At 28.2% G+C, this 17,896-nt stretch overlaps 1 protein-coding gene across 2 annotated transcripts in view; it reads left to right on the forward strand.

The window, feature by feature from the left end:
- dyl (transmembrane protein dusky-like) overlaps positions 1-17,896 on the forward strand; it is a 48,204-nt gene that overhangs the window by 18,509 nt on the left and 11,799 nt on the right. For both annotated transcript variants that reach the window (XM_016067614.5, XM_016067615.4), the window contains exon 2: positions 11,289-11,371. In XM_016067614.5, coding sequence (XP_015923100.1) covers positions 11,300-11,371 — 72 coding nt within the window. In that variant the 5' untranslated portion in view covers positions 11,289-11,299. The remainder of the gene's footprint in view (positions 1-11,288; positions 11,372-17,896) is intronic.

A 17,896-nucleotide genomic window follows, 5' to 3' on the forward strand; every position in this document is an offset into this window, starting at 1 on the left:
GTGCTGAACAGAAGTCTCTAACAGTCCGCGCAACATGTGGGTGTGCATTATCCTGCTGAAAGATAGCTCCAGGGATGCCTTGAAGGAAAGGAACGACTTCGGGCTGTAGCACTTCACGGACGTATCTGTTGCTATTGAGATTATCCTCAATTCGTATCAAATTGGATCGTCCATGATACGAAATCGCACCCCAGACCATAACTCTGGGTGTTCGACCACTATGTCGTTCAATAATACACTCAGGAAGGCAGCGTTGACCGGCATAACGTCTAACACGAACACGGCCATCATGGGTCCACAAATTGAAGCGTGATTCATCTGAAAAGACAACTTTGTGCCAATCAGCTCGCCGGTCTCTGTGCTCAAGAGCCCACTGCCGACGCAGCCGTCGATGATCCGCCGTGAGGGGAATCCTGTATAATGGCACCCTTGCACGCAATCCACGGCGCAGCAGACGACGACGAATTGACGAAGCCGACAATTGTACACCTGTAGCAGTAGACCAATGTGCTGCCAGCTGCCTGGAGGAAGCTGTGCGATCATTCACCGCCATGCGGAGCAGGTGTCGATCATCGCGCTCTGACGTCACCTTCTGTCGTCCAGTGCCTGTTTTTCGAGTTGTTCGGTGCTCGTCGGTCCACTGCTTCCAAACTCGCATCACTGTGGAACTGTTCCGCTGCATACGAGCTGCTATTGCGCGATAGGAAAATCCTCCTTCTCGAAGGCCGATAATCCTCCCTCGTTCAAACTCCGTAAGTTGCTTGAATTTCTTATTCTTCCGTCGTGGAGGCATACTCAGGTCTCACTAAACGTTTGCCACTAACAAATAATCATAGACTATTTTCAACGTCCCGCTACAGCACTTTATTTATACGCTTTCAGCATCAATTCAGAGGGCGCTGCGCGCGCCACGCACGCGCGATGGCTCTGAAACTTTATTAATTTGCATAATATCCTATAATTGACATTTGCTGCGAATTTCATTTGATTTTGATGATTCCTTCATGGTGTTGCATTTTCTACAAACAGCAGTTTATATGTATGTATGCAGCATTCTATGCAGCATATATAGTATTCAGCACCTCACCAAATGGGATAAAATCATAAATTTGGTGAATGAAATTGTGTTTTGGCGAATGATTTTGTCCATTAGAAAGATATATTTATCTGGGATATATGCTGGATACGGGAAAGATAAATACTGGATAAGTGCATTATAAGGCATAATTTTCAATCTGAATTTCTCATTTTTGCACACCTTTTCAAGTAATGGAATAAGTTAATATAAATAATTATTTTTTAAATCACAATATCCAGCATTATAAAGCTGTTGAATTAATTTAGAATATTTTAAAAATCTTCTTTACTACTTAGAAATTTTGCTAGTGAGATAAAAGGTAATTAAAAATTTTTTTTTCTAAAATTGTATTAATATTTAGAACTTGAATAAAGATAGTAGTTAAATTTTTTAATTTTAGACCTTACGTTTAAAGAAAGCTTTGTAAAATTTAAAAGGAGAGAATTGATGCTTCCTTCATTGAGAAAACAGTTTTGTCCCCCCCCCCCGGGATTCTGTGCACAAAATTCCCGGGATCGATCTAAGTTGACACTAAGAAATCATCTGTTTCGCCCTGCCTCTACGTGGGTACACATGGACAGCACACGTGTTTCTCCTCTATCGATGTCAGCGTTGCACTACATCACCTAGTTGCAAGGGTCACCTGATTCGATAAACAAATCGTTTAAACAACAAATCGTTTAGCAGTCGTTTTAAACAACACCAACACGAAGACCCAAACTGAGAAAGACTTTTGCGAGAATAATGTTAATTTACTGTCAAAGGTCATATATTTTACTAGAAGAATTTACAGGTAGACCTTTATTTATGGTCATTATCGCAAGCAGTCATAAATATATTTTTGCGGTCTGTGACTGCAACGCTTTTTGCTGGTCACTGGCCGTAATCTAACGAGGAATTTTTACAGAGCAGTTTTATAATCAAAGATTTATTGTTAATCAGTTTCTAAATAAGAGCAACTAGGATGTATCCAAAATTAAATTTATTTAATTAGAAAAATAAGCAAGTTAAAAGTCATTAAGAAAATTATGTCATTAAGTTATCGAAATAAAATGATAAATGATAGAAATCAATGAAGCATTTTATGTTTATTGATTACATACAAAGATTATCTAATTGAACAACTAATAATATTCGGTTGGTGATAATACCATAATAAACGGTCCAATCAATAAGTGAGTTGGTAACTTCAGCTTAAAATATTTCTTTTTCTTTCACTGATCAAATTACAAACGTTACATTTATTTTGAGATAAATTGTTTAGAATATCTTGGGTGAAAAAAAAAAATCCAAAAAAAAGGAAGTAAATGTGTAAAATGTTTCCAGGCGTCTTATTGATCATTTTTATATCACCAGGATTTCTTACAAACAATAAATATCGATTTCCGTTTTCCTCTTCCAACTATTTCTCCGGATTTCTAATTTGATCCTAAACACTATCCAGTTTTTCAAACCCTTTTTTATTTCTCTATTTTATGTTTCAACAGTTTGGGGAACAACTCTATTTCTAAAAATAGAATTTCGTAAGTTGCTTGGAAAAAAAAAGAATATTTCCCTTTGGCTTTGAATTAAATTGTTTGTTTTTTGAAAGTAAAAAAAAAAATAAATAAAACAGAAACTTCTATTTTCCAATAAATCTATAAAGTTAAAAGTGATTCCTAAACTCAGGAATTAACCTTTGAGGAATAGAAGGTAAACAATACTTTCCTGAACTAATTTTCTATTCATTCTTTGAGCAATCCTTTAAGCTCGGTTGGACTGAAGTTTGATTTCCAATTAATTAAAATTAGTTTAAGGTTTAAAATTCCGAATGATTTTTCATGTTTGAACTTCCTCAGTGCAAATTATTTATTCCAAATTAAACTAAAAGCCCTTGTCTTAGAATGTTAAAGTAAAAAAAAATTGTGTTTCTTACTAGAAAATTTAAAACTAAGTTCCCAATTTTCTGAAACTTAATAAACCAGCTAACAGATATATTTAACTCAGTAAAAAAGATTTCTGATATAATATATTTAATTAAAAATACTATTGCTAAATTGCAGTTGGTATCGAACTTTCTATTAATTTGCCACGATATTTTCAGAATCAGAATATTAAAGAAATTTGACTCTTAAACATATTTACGCGGACTTATTTAATACAGAACTTACAAACTTTGGGAAGAGGTCAGGAATACCATAACGATTGAAAATGGGAATTATCAATGTACAATGTTAGAGGTATTTCCCTATTATAGACTGCCTGCTCATGCGCATGTAAGCAATGATTGCTCTTTAATTTTTATGGCTTATATATGCTCTTTAATTTTTTTTTATTGTTATAGGAAACACTGACGTAAAAGCTATATTTGTTTTCAAAAGTTTAGGAAATTGAAGATAAAAATATTCATTTTCAAAGCTGTAATATTTAATTTACTATGATTATTAGAGACTTCGAAGATTGCACTTAGCTAGTCGTACTCGATATCCTGATTCAGCCCGAAAACGGAATGCCAGAAGTAATAAATTCTACCCGAGGGCAGAATGCCAGAAGTAATAAATTCGATCCAAAGATAGAATGCCAGAAGTGATAAATTTGGGCCAAAAATAGAATATCAAAAGTAATAAATTTAGCTTGAAGACAGAATGTAAGAAGTAATTAATTTCGGCCCTAGAGCAGAATTCCAGAAGTTACAAATTTGGCCCGAAGAAAAAAATGTAAGAAGTAATAAATTCGGCCCAAACACCGAATGTAAGAGGTAATAAATTTGGCCCAAATTAGAATGCCAGAAGTAATAAATTTGGCACGAAAATAAAATGTAAGAAGTAATAAATTCGTCCTGAAGACAAAATGTAAAAAGTAATTAATTCGAACGCACAGAATGCTAGATGTAGCGAATTTGTCCCGAAGATCGAATATCAGAAGTAATAAATTCGGCTCAAAGATAGAATGTCAGTAGTGATAAATTCGTCCCGAAAATAGAATGTCGGAAAAAATAAATTTGGTTTGAAAACAGAATGTCAGTAATGATAAATTTGACTCGAAGGCGGAATATCAAAAATAATACATTCAAACAGAAATAATAAATATAAATTTAGTTTAATTCGTTGGAATTTATTTTTATATTAAAATATTGTGTAAAAAGTGCAATATTATTTTCGATTCTAATGAAAAAGTATGAATATTATTGAAAAGAAATACGAAACTTTGTCAAAATCACTAAATGTGTAACTTTCTTATGCTGAGCTAAGTGTGAAATTGTGAAATTAAACAAAAATGCTCGTCTCGAGATATCTTATTATACTTCCAACAATTTTGTTAGCCAGTTTCATCGCACTAAATAAAGTTAATTGACGGTAATTGCTTTTAAATTGTCACTTCATAAATATTCTTTTTAAAAGTTACTTCCGATCAATTTACCTTTACTGAACTCTTCTTTCAAAGCCGAGTGGAAAAACTATATATGAAAAAACTTCTTTGAACTTAATGCGTCAATTTAGCACATTTTCTATGCACTAGTAAAGTAGTAGCTTATTAAGAGATTTTTTTAAACAAATTTATTATACATAGGGTCGCATACATTTCATAAAATACCCAACTTAAAAAGCTAGATTAAAGAAAAGTATACAAGTTTAAAAAAATTAATTTAAGAACTATATACAATTAAATCCCTTTAAATGTACGGCTTTAAACCGACAGGTGTTGGTTGTGCAAAACCATACAATTTACAGAATAAATCCGTAGCTTAGTCTCAACAGTTTTTTTTACCATACATAAATACGTTTTTCCGTAAACATTATGAAGAAAATCCGCAGTCAAACTAATTTTTTTTTACTGTAACAGTATAAGTTTTTACTACAAAAATAAATCCGTTGTCTCAATAGACTTTCAAACAACGGAGACTATTTTATGCTGCTAGATTTTGTAGTGACCACCATCCTTGGGATTCAAACCTAGGATTCACTTCATTGATAGGCACGCGTTCGGTCCCTTGAGTCACTGCCGTTCAGGTGTCTTTTTTTTATGAAAAAAACTGTGATAGTCAGAATTTCACATCTGTATTGTATAAATTTGACAATAAAATCTAATCGCAGCTTTATTTATACTTTTTCCAAAACCATAATGTAATTTTCAGAAAAAGTAAGAGCAAGTATAGAAAATAATCGTAAACTAATTGGGAAAAAAGTAAAGAAATAATACATGCAAAACTTCATGACAGGAATTAAAACTGCAACTGAAGTTTTTGATCGGTTTGTGATTAAGGTAAAAAACGGAGAAAAACCCTTTTGTCAACAAAGCGGCTTTAAACCAATAAATATACGGTGAAATTCCGAAAAGACAACGGTTATATTTTAGAGTACAATTGATAAAATAAATATAAGCGATTTATACAATAGAGTGCCACGGCAAACAATCTGGGAATCAATGTTATATGAATATTAAATTTATATTTACGTAAGATATAAATTTATTGTGTTTCCAAATAGTATTTTCATCCAATTTCAAAATTTAAATAAATTTCTTCACCAAGCATGAGTGCCGATTATTTTATAAGTATCTCCTACTATTTAAAACGAAATTAAGTTCATTTATTAAAATCGCCTTCAGAGTACGATAACTTTAATGACGAACCCTCATTATTTTAGAGTTTTCTAAATCAGTATACTTTGATGTCGAAACTTGTGGTTTAAAAATTAATCCACTCGTCAGAAACACTTAATATGACACAGCTGAGTCAACATCTTTATTAATACGTCTTTAAGATCCATGTAATTTGGATTAGCAAAAGAAGATTAGCCGCTTCTTTAGTAATTAATTAAAATAATCATCTTACGGTTCATTTATTTCGATATTCAGTTGGAAAGTTTTGATATCAAAAGAGATGTTTTGGCATCCAGGTTGAGTGGAATATCCTAGAAGTAGGTTAGATGAAAAAGGTTCTATGGTTATGTTCTTTAGAAGTACAATGGTGTTCTTCTGGAAAGTGCATATCTTTCACCGCATGGATGGATTCGGTTTTCTGGAATAAAACAGATTCGCCCCGATACTTTTTCTTCCTTTTGTAGTGAATCACCTTTCTTGATTTGTTATTTTGTTCGCTTGATGTTTCGACGTTAAATTATCCAGAAACTTAATTCGATATTTTTTACTTTAATTCCATTTAAAATATTTCGATTATTTCAATAAATATTTATTATATGGTAATACAATTATAAATTGTAAATCTGATTTGTTTTAAAATTAAGCGCAATTTAAATTTAAAAAGTGAGCTCTTTAATTAACAATAGACCAAGTTTACAAAAATTTAACATTTTTGTAAAACCACAATTTAAGCAAAGTCACTAACTATTGCAAAACTGAAAAATTCTGTACTAATTGTAATGAAACAATAATACATTATTGTACCTTTTTGGTACTTACTACTATAAGGTTAGAAAATGTTTCTAAAATTAATAGATTTGAACCTAGACTTTTTTTATTATTTTTTTTTTATTTATCTGTATATTATGGCTTTTATGGACCTGGAAACCTCTGGAAATCAAAAAGGTTGAGACACAGCATAAGCACAGCATAGCGTAATAAGCAAAACAATCATAAATTTGAAAAGATAGTCTTTCAAGATAGTCTTTGAAAAGATAGTCTAAGCAACAGTCAGCTTATTAATTTATGTATATAAAGTTAATTTATTGATTCAATTTAATTTTTATTCATTAATTTATATAATTCTCATTTATACATTCAAATATATTCAAAGTTTTTTATAATGAATGCATTATTTATAAGCGATGAGAAATATAATTGCATCGTTATAACTGCTACACACATTTTAGTTTGAGAAAAACGTGTTTAAAATTCGTAAGAGATTAAGTAGAGTTTTCAAAACTCTGTTTTGGAAAATTATAAAAAGCTTACATGCAGTCGAGTTACACATATAAAAAAAACAATATTTGTAAACCTGATATAATGTTGTTTCTTTTAATGGTATGTAATTAAGAATATTTTTTGCATGTTAATTATTTTTTTCGACAACGCTATATTCTCCTTCTAGCCTCAAAGCAATATTTATGCATGCAATTGTTTTATACATCTCTTGATAGTTTTATTTCTTTATATTATCCTTTAATCTACTAACTATTACTCATCTATTATATATTTTTAGCGTGTAGTATTTTTATTCCACTAACTTTATTTACTTGATTCACAAAACAGTTTTTAGTGATTTTCTCATTACCCCATTTCATTATTATTAATAATTTCTATCCCATATAATTTTTATTCCGCTAATTTTATTTATTTCATTCATCAAATAGTTTTTATTGGTTTCTCATTACCTCATTTCATTATTATCAATAACTTTCATTCCATATACTTTTTATTCCACTAACTTATATTTTTCCTATATTTTATTTATTTTCTTATATCTCTTATATATATTATTCTTTTCTTATATCTTTTCTTATATATTTTTCTTATATCTTGTTTTATCTTATATTTTATTTATTTCACCTTCTGCTTATTTCATTATTATTTTTATAATTTTAAACCACCTTATTTTCATTCACTAAATAGTTTTTATTCATTCTATTTTTCTCTCATTTTTCCATTATTATTTGATAAATTTTTCACCTCTTTACGTTTTTCCATCCATCCAAGAGTTTAAAGTATTCTAGTTTCATTCATTTCCTTCTCATTATTTAACGTTTATATTTTACGCGTTATTTTTCTATTCGCTAAATATCGTTCATTTATTTCACTTTCGATTTGTTATATTATAATTATTTTGTATTTCTATTCCACTATAATTACCCAATCCACTAAATAGTTTTCATTCAATCCACTCCTCACCTATTTTATCCATAACATTTAAATTTTTTTTTCAATTATTTTATTATTTTCCACTAATTTCTTATTAATCAAAACTTTTAACTCACCTTATTATATTTCTATTCCACTTTTCGATCCACTAAATAATTTTTATTAACTCCAATTTTTACTTATTTCATCCTCAAAATGTTATACTGTACCTCTCCACAGTATAATTTTTTCATCCACTAAATTGTTTCCATTCTTTAGATTCTTCACATATTTTACTGTTATTATTATAAATTATTTTTTATTCCACTTTCTTTTCCTTCCAATAAATAGATTTAATCTATTCCAATTCCTACTGATTTCCCTTTCGTTCTGTAGATTATATTATTTCTTTCATCTACTAAATAGAAAACATTCTGCTCATTTTCTAACGAATACAGAAAAATTTTCGAAATCGGATGCCGTATTAGTCTTTATAAATAGACAATATTTTAATGATTTGCAACAAAATGTCTACAAAATGCTATTTTATTTCATGATCCACAAAGATATTGCAACACGTTTTTTTTGTTATTTATTAAGATGTTGCAAATAGGACCTAAAAGCAAAATGGCGAAGATGTTCCACAAAAAGGTATTGAATTGGAGCGTGTATGACGGCAGACGAGAATTAATGAGACATGCCGTCAATATTTCCCGCATCGATGATTCGCGGGGGATGCAAATTAGGATGAGTCGTGTGCCCGATTGTCTAATAGAACATCTCTTCGAATTTCGAAATTATGTATTGTTCTATGCATTTCTTTTTATTCCTTTATCCTTTGCATTCACGCAAATACTAATTTTAGCTTTGTTTTTTAGGCGTTTATTTGTTGTAAAAGATTAAAATTTTATTTTTAAACCGATAGAAAATAAGCTTCAAAATCTTTGTATTTAGAATTTTAATTTTCATACTTAGGAAGTTTAAAAGTGTTGTGATAACGAATAAATTTAGCGCTTTTATCTATCTTTAGAATAAAATATATAAATGTCTATTTTTATGGATCAAGGTGTAATTTACTATAAATAAGGGTATAAAATGATTGTGAAATTATGAAGAATATATGCGTTAGTTTCTTAAAAAAATTATAAAAATATTATAACTGTTGAAGATTTAAAGTGATTCTTCTTATGAAACTAAATGTTAAATATTTTCGTTATTTTCTATTAGAGAATTGCAAAAACCATTTTCCTTAATTTTAACTTTTAAATCTTGTTATTAAAACTATACTGTGGTATATTTTCATTTATTTAATTTTTCATACTATGTATGAAAATATATTCTTCAGTATTTAAGTAACTTCATTCCAAAGATTGCTTAAGAAACAGTTAAAAAGAAATATTTTTAATTCTTTTGTGTTTAAATTTTATATTCGTAATTTATTTAAATTTTACATACTTTAGTAAATTAGAATAAAATATTTCAAACTTTTGCAAATTTTAGACTTTATTATATTTTATTGTAAGATTTTACGAAACATTTTATGACACTGTAAGTTTAAAGTTCGAACAACAGAGAACGAACAACATTTTATCATTTGTCTAGTATATAATTAATATTTTTTGTTTCGTTTCATTCATTGAAATGTGATCAATTTAAACTAGTTTTCGGTATTTCAATTTTTAGATTTCAAATACTTTTTTAAACTTTTCTAAGTTAAAAAATTTTGAAAATTCGAGTTTAAAAGATACAAGAAATCTTCAAATTTATATTTTGTAACTAGGTACAATAGAATATGCTTCGATAGATTAAAAATAAATTTGCATTTTTTTGTTGTTTTGTTATGAAGTCGCAAATACTAATTTGATTACTTAATGTATTCTTAAACTTTAAAATATAATTTCATAAAATAATATATATAATTTAATATATAATTTGATAAAATATATTATATTATATTATATTATATTATATTATATTATATTATATTATATTATATTATATTATATTATATTATATTATATTATATTATATTATATTATATTATATTATATTATATTATATTTTCTCGGTACTTCACTAACTCATCTAACATGAAAAGCCTCTTTATTTTTTTAAATTAACGTTAGCATATTTTAAGGTATTTTTTATTAATTCGCCATTTTTAAAGATTTGCTATTCTCATTGTTTTTCCTTGTTGTATTTTATTAGAGAAATCCTCTTACGTTTTATGCCAACATGGAGGATATATTTTAATGAAAGAATCCGGAAAAGCTTAATCATCAATCAAATTTTCCGAAATGATTTATAATTTATAAAGCATTGGAATTTCTATTAAGTGGAGGAAATAAATCATATTCTCAAATTTTATTTCAAAAATGATTCATGGAATGCGTTCGTATTGTTTCCTGGAGTGCGTTCGTATTGAACATATTATTTATGCGTTCGTATTGTTACGCTGATCAATTAAAATTTCTGTTTCGAAAATGAACACAGAAGAAGCGTTTTAGTGATAGGAAAGATAACAAAAGAAAAAAAAATACATACGTTTCATCCGTTAATTAATTTACCTGGAATAGATCATATGAAATATGTTAATTCTATTTAATGTGCATAAATTTAATTTAATCTGTAAATCCTATATAAGTTTCTAAATGTAAATATTGCTTACTATTTAAATTACATACGATGAGTTAATTTAATATTTGAGTTATGTTTAATGTAACGAAACTTTGTAGATAAATGTTACATAATATTAATATAAGATATTTTATGACAAATCTGTTGGACATTTGTTTTACATTAAAAAAAATAATTAATTTGATAAAATATATAAATTACTATTTCATTGTTTTAATAATGTGAAATTCGATTTAACTATTTTATTTAATTATTTAAAGACGTATCTAAGAATTCTATTTCACACAAAATTATTAAAAATTCTTTTGGATGTTTGTAAAATTGAGTCTTAAAAAACAAAAATCCTTTTATAACATGAAACTCCATTTAATTTTTTTTTATATGGTATGAAAATAATTTAATAAATCTACTCATTGGTGGTTCTATTTCTTATTTCTACTTTATCATACAAAATTATTAAATAAAATAAGCCTAATTAAGTAGAAATAAGAAATAGGCTTATTTTATTTAATAATTTTGTATGATAATGTAAATATTTTTGTAATTCAACTTAACAATGAGGAATTCCTTTTAATAATTCTGCAAAATAATTTAAAGTTCTATTTTATTATGCTACTTATAATAATTCAACTTAACTATATGTAAATGCATTTAAGTTGAATTATAATGTGACTGCAATTTATTTATTATAATGCAAATACATTTTAATTTCTTTAATAATTTCGTCTCAAAAAACTTTCACTAAGTAAAATAAAGCATGTTAACTTTGACTATATTCTAATTTTACTTTCTTTTTTAGCTTACCTTATTATGGGCAGACGGATACAGCTCTCGTGGAAAGAAAGTTTTCTTATTTTGTGTCTGACACTTCTTTTTTCTCAGGTGAGTATGGACTAGATTTCCTTTTGGATTATTTTAATTTTCCTAGTAATTATTTATTAAATAATGCAAACTTATACTAATAATACAAATAGTTTCATACTGTAAGATCTGTTTAAATTATTTTTGTACATCAATTAGCTAACATCAAAGTATTAGACCTAAGTTAAATATTGCAAAATAAACAGCCTAGATATATTCTTCAAACTTTGCTAACATTCATGCTCTGAGAAAAAAAAGTATGGACAAAACTACCAGAATATGGTAAAATTTACCGTTTTTCTGGTTCTATGGAAACAACAAAAAGCTCGGTAATTTCTACCGAAGCACTTAGGTAATGATTTTGGCAAAAATTACCAATAAAATATGATTTTATAATGTGTGATAAAATTTGCCAATGGTAGTAAAATTTGGTAATTTCATCACGGTACCTTTTTTCATGATACCTTAGAGAATAGCATAAAAACCATTATTCAGTTACATTTACATTACAGATTTGTATTTTTCACTAAATATATGTTAATAAGAACTAGAATTTTAAAAACCAGAATTTCCGGTAAATTGTTACCCTATGAATGGAAAAATTACCAATTGAATGGCTCAAATATCGTATATTTTGGTTTTATCAATCAGAGTTAAGTTTTTTTTAAACCAGAAATGTCATTATAGTATGGTTAATTATACCAGATTTTTTTTTCTCCGCGTGTGTTACACGTGAAATAACTATCCCAAAACTACCAATTTGATTTATATGACCAACTTTGGTAACATTTATATATTTTCAGTAAAGTAAACATCTCAAAACTAAGATTTTAATTCAGTTTTAGAATTGTGATAACACTCATATATTACCAGTTTAACAAACATCCCATAACTGTTACCTTTATGTATACTTTTAAATTTGATAAAATTCATAATAAACAACCAAGAACATACGCTTAAATTTATTATCTCAACTTTGATAACATTCGTATGTTACGAAAAAGTTATATTATAGAATATCTAGATCAAAACATTTGTTAGAGTTAATGCAAATTATGTTCTGGTTTTGAAGGATTAAAAAGGCTGCAAATTTATAAATTTATACAATAATTTAATTTTATAATAATATAATTTTGATAATAAATGTTATCTTTCAATTAAGAAGTAAATATTACATATTTTTTTTCTAAAACGCATAAATATTCCAAAAAAAAATATTATTCAAGTCAAAACCTGCATGACTTAATTATAATAAAACTATCAATATCCATTCGATAATTATTATCAAAATCAAAATACAAGGTTAAACATTACTTTTTCAGATTTCTTTCTTTCCTTGAAATATAAATACCATTATTCCTTTTTTGTAATTTTGAAAATGTTTTTTAAAAATTTAGAAAGACAAAAATACGAGTGGTATTATTTACAAAAAGATATAAATGTACAAAAGATTTTGTCCCTTAAAGATATTTAGTTATAAAAAATTATCATTTTAATAAATTTGAATCTTTTCTTAAAATATTAATTTGAAGTACTATGTTTTAACTATGCTTTTACTGAAGTATTGTAAAACGGCTTAAATTAATCTCTGTTACTTTATTGTAAGTGTGGTTACTTGTAAAGGTATCAAAGAGTCAATTAGAAGGAAAGTTGTTAAATGAATTTTTTCCTATTTGCAATTTATTCTTTTTTATGAGCCACAATAACTTATTTAACATAGTGTTCTATTTTTTTTTTCAAATCTCGGGTAATAAAACAGAAATAACTACCTAATTACCTAAAAAAATTATTTTGTGCGAAACGCGGCTCATTTGAATATACAAATTGGTGTGTTTTTTTTCATCTAACCCTAACACATATTATAATAAAAAACCAATTACAGAAAAGCAATTTTTTTTGTCCCACTTTTTTCACTTCATTTACAAATCACATCCCATTTTCGTATGTAAAAACAAATTAGAAACATTGTGTAGAATGAAGATAACATCTCATAATATCTTTTGCTTATTTGAATTCTTAGCATGCGTTAAATATTAGCACCCAAACATAAGAAAAAAAGTTCCTTTTTCTACCAAAAGACTCTCGCCCAGCGGTCTAAATCAACGATTTACATCCCTAATGGTCACTGAAATTAAGTAGAGGTCATAGAGACCGCTTCCAAATGCGTTTAGAGGCTGAGCTGATCACGAATTTGGAATCTAGGGTCGGGTTCTTTTCTTTCTCTGTCCTCCCCTTGAGGGCATCATCAACTTATTTATCAAATGTCTTGGTTAGTTATACATGGCTGCTGGAAAGAGGTGCAAGAACGTTTTTTTCTTCTTCCGTCTTTCTATTTTGGAATTAAATGTTCTACGGGTGTGTATCGTTTTGATGAGAACTAGAATGGTACCGTTGGGATTGTTTTCGGGTGTTCTCAGGCTCATTATGAGTGATACACTTCCTTATTTAAGAGTAATTTAAGTGGAAGCTCTTTATTTCTTTAATTGCTTTTTTTGCGATAATAATTAAGTTCTTATTTTATCTCCGGTGTTGAGAAACAGCCCCGAATTTAAATTTACGACTTCTAATGTTCAACTCCGTAGCCTTGTAATTTTGAATCCAATTCAGAAGACAAGGGAACTATTGGATCGAGTATTGCGAGAAATTTGTCTTTGTGGAGGGTTTTTTGATGGAACTAACCCGCGTTACAGGGAGAGGACCTCCCACAGTTAGCCCGACGGTCAGGATAATCAATCTGCTCCTAAGGATATTTCACGCGAGCACTGTGATCAGAGTGAGCCGGGTGTGGAATTCGTATCGACCAGGCATCACAGAGATTCAAACCCAAGTCACCTCATTAGGAGGCGAGTGCTCTATTCCCTATTCTTCTTCAAAGTGTTTTTCTTTTTTTTCCTATTTGATTAGAATAAATTGCAATAAATTTAAAATAAATGATACGGCACGTAAATAATTAAATAATCATTTTTTGACAAACTATATTTTATATTCCTTCAATATAGCTTTCAAACTATGACTTTATACAGAACGTCAAATGTTAAACAATTAAAAAGAAACCCTATATTAATTGTCACATGTCTAACATTTTCGCTAGAGAATTTTTTTTTACGCGTGATTATTTTTAAGGAATTTTTTAGTTTTATTAGTTTAATTAGTTTTGCTCCTTAATAACTATCACTACAGGGAATAACTCTTCATATTGTAAATGCATAAATGAAGTTAATAAAGAATCAAATAAATAAAGTAATGGGAAAAAAGTGAAAATTAATTCATTGAACAGTATTAAACTAATTAATCGGAGTATTAATGAACAGATTAATCAAAATAGTGCGATAGAGCGTATTTAAGTGTAGCGAAATGAATGGACCAATTAACGAAACAATATCATTGGTGAACAGGTATTATCTTTGAAAATCTAACCAGTGAAGAAATAATCAGTGCGTGGTTGAATTAACAAATCAATAAATAAGATTATTAATGAACTGGCATATTCATTCAAAAGGCTAACCAGTTAATTAATGTATCAAGGGGTAGATGAATCAAAAACACTTATAATAGAGAATACACCAAATCACGCGTATTCACACCATAAGTTAAATATTTTCGTTTTCGATAACACCAATATTTTCGATATTTTTATATCATCCGTGGAATGTTTACAATCGATCATGAGTTGGAGGGAAATAGTCGAATTTTTGCACTCTGCTTATACATTTAAAGAAATACCATTACAAAATGTAGGCATGAGTTCAGTTCTGCAATGAGGATATTTTTAGTTTTAAATCTCTTTAAACTGTATTGAACAATTTTTTATGCATAATTTCTATATACTTCTGCTCTCTTATTCTACTTCGGATTTGTCTTAATATTCACATTTTGCTGCGTGTATTTATAAACTAGTTTTAATTTTATGAATTAGTGTATGTATGTATTCCATACTTACTGTTCTTACTTTAAATTGTCTCTAAAAAATAAATTCATTGACTCTTATCTCACTGTATTTATAAATATTAGTGGTACTGATTGACAAAATATTGTGTCCAGCCACTTTACATCAAGAGGAGTGTTGATGTTGTTTCAAAAGTAATTGCAATCGTTTTTAGTGTTAAGATACACGAAAATTTTTAATACGTAAGTTTGGCTTTTTTAATTCCCTCATCACATGAAACTATTTGAATTCTTTTTAAAATTATTATGAGACATTTTATTTACTCGAATAGGGACTTAAACTATACAAGGAATTAAACTCAAGTGATTTGTGATCATGACTTTCAACGAGTTTTAAAAAAAATTAAAACTGTTAGCTTGTTTAAAAAAATTAAAAACAAAACAGCGATGATATTTATAACTTTGTAATTGAAAATCTATCATAAAATCATGTGATTAAATATTATAGCTTAGAAAATAATGCGAAAGGCATTATTAAAAAAGCTCTAAAGAGAAACTGACCTTTCGTAAAATGTTCGCATGGTTTGCATACAGTTTGCTTATGCTTAAACATTTATCATACTTCAACAAAACTATATCTTTGAGCAAACAATAAAAAATTTAGTAATATTGGTTTTCATTTTTCTCAGAACAATGCATAATCTTACTGTCACAGTTGAAGTGTTTGTTTAGATTTAATTATGAAATCAAACTGCAATATCTTTTTATAGTTTGCTTATGTTTCATCATTAATCCTCCATCGGATATTCTTTAACCAAAATCTATTTTTTTGCAAACGATAAAAATTTCAATAAGATTTGTTTTTTACTTTCTTTGAACCCTTCAGCTAATCCAAGACAACTCTCTCTATCTAATTTACACAAATGAATCATTTGTATTGCTTCAATCATTAAATGTTCTTTAACCAAATTTAACTTTTGAGCAAGTGACAAAATACTTTTGTCCTTTATGGAACTCTTACTGTTCATCCAAAATGACGTCCAATCATCTTGTCCCAATTGAATCACTAGTGTTGATTAATATTTTAGTCTGATATTTTGTTGTGGAATTTAATTGAAAAATACTTTGTACGATTTAAGTCTTATCTATTCCTTAATCATAGAGTATTTGTTAATCAAATTTAACTTTTACGCAAGTGACAAAATATTTGTTTTTCTCTTACATCGAACTCTTACACCCCGTCACCCAATCATGCTGTCACAATTGAATCACTAGTGTTGATTAGCCTTTTAGTCTTGATTTCAATGCTTAAATCTAATTGCAACACCATTCTTAATTTGTGCGTATAGTTTGCCAATGCTTCAAAATAAATCATAGAATGTTCTTTAATCAAATTCTACTTTAGAGCAAACGATAAAAGTTCTAATAAGATCTGTTCTTATCTGTTTCGGAACCCTTACAGAGATCATTCGAATGAACGCCCAATCCTGTTACTACCGGGATTCCATCAGTTTATTTCCAAGTTAAAACCTATGAAGTTAGGATAGATTGTTTCATCATCGAGCGAGAAATGGAACGGTGGAATAATTAATGAAGGAGCGATTCATCAACGCACGCATCCTTGAGTACCGAAGATATCTGAAGTCTTTTAATCTCGTTTGGCGGAAGGGATGTCGCCTTGGGACACGATATCGGAAATTGATTTTTCGTCGCTAAACAGAAACACTAAACTAATTGCTAGTCGCCAACGGTTGCAAGAGGCTTCAGTATGAAATGATTTGTAATGTTAAGCCTTTCATTAAGAAGAAAAGTAAAAGGACGGATAGGGATTTCTCATTTTCTAATTTTGTTTCGGATTCCATTCCGAAATCTTAACTCTCGAACTTTCTTTCAAAACATTGTAAGGTGTCTCTAAAGAGCAACAACGCATTAAATAAAATAGCATAATATGAAACCATATAATAGTTTCGCTGGTATTTTTTACTTATTTATTGTTAAATATCATATGATGATTAGTGTTAATAAGACGGATAGGAATTTGTCAGATTTGATTCGGACTCCGTTCTAAAATCTCAATTCTTTCTAAAATTTGAAACGTGTCTCCAAAGAATAACAAATTGTTACATAAACTGGTAAAATATGCAGTTCCACTTTTTTATTTTTGCTTTATTTATCAATAGAAAAATAATAGCGATTTTAGAGATTTGACAATAATACCAAAATAATAAAAACAAAAAAATAGTAAAATGTACTAAAATAGTATATGATTTAGAAATTATAGAGAAAAATAAATTGTATTTCTGTAAAATATGTAATAATATAATTTCTTTAAAATTCTCTCATAAAATTGCGCTATTTAATAATTAAATGTATTATTTTGTATTAACTATATTATTTTATGCTGAACATTTAATTTAATAGTTTAAGTTAAATTAGATTCGTTTAATTATCTTACATTAGTGGTTTTAGTTAAAAAAAACATAGAATAGTACGATCTTTACGTATTATTAATTTTAAAATATTTAAGATACCTTTTTTAAAAGGCAGCAATCACTTTAGTATAGACTGCAACCTTCATAGGTTTAAAATAGTTTAATCTTCAGGAATTTTTAAACAAAAAGTTCAACTTTATTTCTACCAAAACAGTAGTAACAGCGGAAT

The sequence above is a fragment of the Parasteatoda tepidariorum genome, chromosome 6 (assembly GCF_982258835.1).
Source record: "Parasteatoda tepidariorum strain Cologne lab strain chromosome 6, Ptep-v5.0, whole genome shotgun sequence".
NCBI lineage: Eukaryota > Metazoa > Arthropoda > Arachnida > Araneae > Theridiidae > Parasteatoda > Parasteatoda tepidariorum.